At 32.5% G+C, this 4647-nt stretch overlaps 1 protein-coding gene across 2 annotated transcripts in view; it reads left to right on the top strand.

The window, feature by feature from the left end:
- Window positions 1-4647, top strand: part of ACER3 (alkaline ceramidase 3) — a 120179-nt gene that overhangs the window by 47512 nt on the left and 68020 nt on the right. For both annotated transcript variants that reach the window (XM_011368383.2, XM_011368382.2), the window contains exon 2: window positions 2336-2446. In XM_011368383.2, coding sequence (XP_011366685.1) covers window positions 2336-2446 — 111 coding nt within the window. The remainder of the gene's footprint in view (window positions 1-2335; window positions 2447-4647) is intronic.

The following is a 4647-nucleotide window of genomic DNA, read 5'->3' as shown; positions in this document are numbered from 1 at the left end:
TTATTCAGTATATTCATGCTGTATATGCTACCCACCCATTAGTCACTTAGTAGACATCTCAGTTATCAGATTGACTACAGTGGTATTGCAGTGCTGGTGTTCAGGTTACCCTTATTTTATTTAACAATGGCCCCAAGGCACAAAAGTAGTGATTATAGCAATTTGGATATGCCAAAGAGAAGCCATAAACTGTATCATTAATATGTATGTATAGGAAAAAAAAATAGCATATATAGGGTTCCGTACTATTCATGGTTTTTTTGGGGGGGAGGGTGGGAGTCTTGAAATATATCCTCTACAGATAAGGGGGTTTTACTGTATTGATTTTTGTCTGGATAATCTATTCATTTTTAAAAGTAGGGTTTTGAAGTCCCTTACTATTTATTGTATTGTTCTCTATTTCCTCTTTTGGATTTATTAGTATTTGCTTAACATGTTTAGGTGCTCTGATGTTGGGAGCATATATATTTACAATTGTTATATTCTCTTGATGATTTAACACTTTATTCTACGTAATGATCTTCTTTGTATCTCCTATAGTTTTTGTTTTTAAGTCTGTTTTCTCTGATATAAATGTAGCTACTCCTGTTTTCTTTTGGTTTTCATTTGCATGGAATATCTTTCTCCATTCATTCACTTTGAGCCAATGTATATCTTTAAAACTGAAGTGAATCTCTTGGAGTATTTAATTCATTTACATTTAGAGTAATTATTGATAGTTTAAGACTTATTAATGCCTGCCGAGGACTACTTACGCTTTTTTGGCTGTTTTGTGATTCCTTTCTTCTCTTGCTGCCTGCCTTGTGAATTGATTTTTCTGTAGTGGTATGCTTTGATTCCCTTCTCTTTATCTTATGCATATCTACTGTAGATTTTTGTTTTGTGGTTACCATGAAGCTTACATAAAACAACTTATAGATGTGTCTTTTTTACGCTGATAACTTCTCATATTAAAACTGTACCGTTTACTCTCCTCTTTTTAGGTTTTCGATGTCACGGTTTACTTGATTTTTTTATTGTGTATTCGTTAAAAAATTATTGTAGCCGCAGTTATTTTTAGTACTTTTGTTCTTTTATCTTTATACTAGAGTGGTTAATATACCATGATATTACAGTATTAGTGGTCTGAATTTGACTATATATTTACCTTCATCAGTGTATTGTATATTTTCCTATATTTTCATGTTGCTAAGTAGCATCGTTTCAATTCGGCTTGAAGATCTTGTTTTAGCACCGCTTTTGCTGTGTCCCTTTAATTTTGGTATGTTGTGTATTCATTTTAATTCATTTCTAGGTATTTTCACATTTCTCTCGTGATTTCTTCTTTGATCCATAGGTTGTTTAAGAATGTTTAAGTATTGTTTAATTTCTACAAATTCGTGAAATTTTCCACTTTTCCTTCTGCTATTTATTTCTAAATTCATTCTGTTGTGGTTGGAGGAGATACTTTATCTATCTATCTATCTATCTATCTATCTATCTATCTATCTATCTTTTAAAATCTATTGAGATTTAATTTATGGCCTAACATATGGTCTATCCTAGAATATGTTCTGTGTGCACTTGAGAAGAACGTATATGCTATTGTTGTAGGGTAGAGTATTCTGTATATGCCCATTAACTGGTATTTGTCTTGATATCTGCTCCTATATTGAAAATCATTTATTTGGAACTTTGAATGTTTTGGGCCGCTTTATCCTACCCCGAATCAATTTAGAAAATAGTTTAGCCATTTCTTTCCCCATTTTACTACTTATTTCTGCTATTAGGGTTTTTATTGTTTCTTTGCTATTCACGTTAGAGCTTTGTTTTTATAAAGACAATAACGAAGATCAGGTTAAGATTATTACTACATTCCATAAAATACAAATATCTTTTTCCATTCCACAAAAAAATGAAATTTTAAAAAGACATGAAAAATGTGAAACCCGATTTGTTGCCATTTGATTCAAAAGACAAAATTAACTCAATCCTATATTTTATCTTGACATTCTGTATCCATGGACCACCCTTTTAGTTGCATTATGTAAGCTGCCTCCATTTTCTGCTGTATGTTTGAGGTTCTTCCTGAGATACATTTACTTTTTCCCTTTAGAATTTAGTATTTCCTTTCCTGGATGCTCTGTTTGAAATTCTTAGTTTCATTTGTCTGAAGGCATCTTTATTTACTTGGATTCTTGGAAAAATTTTTGTTGAATAGAGCATTCACTTTTAGCTGCTAATATCTTTTCACTATCTTTCTGAGAAGTCACCTGTTTAATTTTTGATAAGAGCCAAATGCATGTATCTTTAAAGTAGTATTGATTATCTTCTTTCTTGTGTTTTTCTCCTACAGGGAATACAGTGAGTAACCTGATTATGATTATACCTCCAATTTTTGGTGCAATTCAAAGTATTAAAGATGGACTGGAAAAGCGGTACATTGCTTCTTATTTAGCACTCACAGGTATGTATAATGTTTCATCTAAAAAATGATGTACAGTATTCAGGCCATTTTTCTCATTCATTCCTAAAATTGGTTCTTAGTTTTGTGTTTATTACACAATTTGAACATATTCTGAAACTTCTGAATTAAAATTCTACAAATTTTGTAAGTAAATTGAACTATATTTTGAATAAGAAAATTTAAAAATCACAGAAAATATTTTAAGAAAAGAATAGAGATAATATAACCGATTCACCTATGTGTCTTATCACCAAGCTTTGTCAGATCTTAGCACTTTGCAATATTTATTTCAGGTCTTTCTTTCTTCTTCTTTCTTAAAGAAATAAACTACAAATTATAGATAAGATTGAAGTTCCCTTTGTTTTCCTACCTGATTTTATTCCCTTCATTCTCTCAGCACACCCTTCCACGTTTTTGTGTTTATACTACATATATGTGTGTGTATATATATATATATATATATATATATATATATATATATATCATTACAAAGTATATGTAGTATGGTTTACATATTTTTAAGACTTTTTGTAAAGGACACTGTCCTGTATCTAACCTTTGTGACTTTTTCATATTCCTCTACTTTCTGTGAGGCAGGGATTGTGTCTTAGTTACCTTTGTATCCCTATTAAGTGGCAATTTAGTGATCCTCAGTAAATGTTGGGTAGATGAATGAATGAATTTTACCAGAGCCTGAGATGGGAAAATCACTCTCTTATGTTCTTGCATTATCGTCATTGGATATGAGAGACTTCGATTTTTGAATCTTTTCTCTATGCATGATGTTTTAAGAAAGTTACTTGATCTATCTTCAAAAGAAAGACTTTTTCACAAACTTAGCTCTTTGCTTTATTTCCTGGGGTGTTTTAAGAATGTTTATAAAATATTAAACCACAGCCAGTAATAATAAGAATAAAAAGGGACAGGTTAAGAAGGAACAGAAATAAAACCATACTTAACCCACACTTTCATCTTTACTAGGAGAAAAACAATATTATGAACTTGAAATTGTTTTTAAATAAGAAATAAATAGTAAATTCCAACAGAACTATATTTGATGTTTTAGACTTGGGGAGGATTTAAAAATTACATGGAAAAGAAGAGAGAGGAATTGAGGGCCTAATTTTGACAAAAACTCCAATAGAAAGAAAAAGATCCACAATAAATATAAAATTTCTGAAAGCATTCTAAGACCTGGTAGATCACATTCCTAGCTAAAGATAAGGGACTTGAAAGTATTTGAGACCTATGGTGGCAGTTTGGGAAAGGCATCACTTCTGGGAAAGAGATAACTAGAAAGCGGGGATACCCTTTTGAGATGTGTTAGTTAAGGGAAAGAAGGAAATTAGAGGAATTAAGATCCTACTAAAACAATCAGACCTTTCTATAACTCCCCTCCCCCCACCAATAAATGAATATGTATGAAAAAGGACACTGAACTTCACTATTCTGACAAAAGGGGACAGTCTTGACCTACATTTTTTTAAGCCACCTAAAATCTTTACTCTTCCCCAAAATGGACCAAAAAAGCCGTCTACTTCCATGCAGAATTACTATGAAAAGAAAACAGTCTACGGCCATGTCACCTTGAGCAAGCCTGATCCCGTCTGATCTCAGAAGCTAAGTAGGGTCAGGCCTGGTTAGTACTCTTAGAATTTTCCAAGTTTCAAATGATATTAGCTTAGTCATTAATTTTTATGAAGTCATAAAATTTGCTGTTAACATTGTTGGAGGTTGAAGAGACAATGGTAATTATCATTCATAGAGCATTATATATTAGGCTCTGTGGAAAGTACATTAATTTATATGAAGTCATATAATACTCTCTACAAGCTATGAAGAACTCTTTAACCTCATTTTATCTGAGAAGTAGCTTGACCAAGATCATACAGCTAGTAAATGGTGGACTCATACCTTGAACCCAGATCTCTATGCTTTTACAGCCATGAACCACGTAATGACATTTTGGTCAACAAACTGCCTATATGATAGTGATCCCATTAGATTATAATGGAGCTTAAAAGTTCCTGTTGTCAAATGAACAGGACAAACAGAGACTCAGGGACATGGACAATGTCCATGTCCCTGAGTCTCTGTTTGGTTACCAGAGAGTAGGGGGTGGGGGAGGAGGGAAGAAGTAGACAGGGTAAAGAGTCTCTTGTCAAATATAAGGGGGTTGGGGGAGGGTAAAGTGGGTAAAG

The sequence above is a fragment of the Pteropus vampyrus genome, unplaced genomic scaffold (genome assembly GCF_000151845.1).
Source record: "Pteropus vampyrus isolate Shadow unplaced genomic scaffold, Pvam_2.0 Scaffold141, whole genome shotgun sequence".
NCBI classification, from domain to species: Eukaryota; Metazoa; Chordata; class Mammalia; order Chiroptera; family Pteropodidae; genus Pteropus; species Pteropus vampyrus.
Note: the sequence above shows the minus strand (reverse complement) of the source record. Positions and strands in the feature narration are given on the sequence as shown.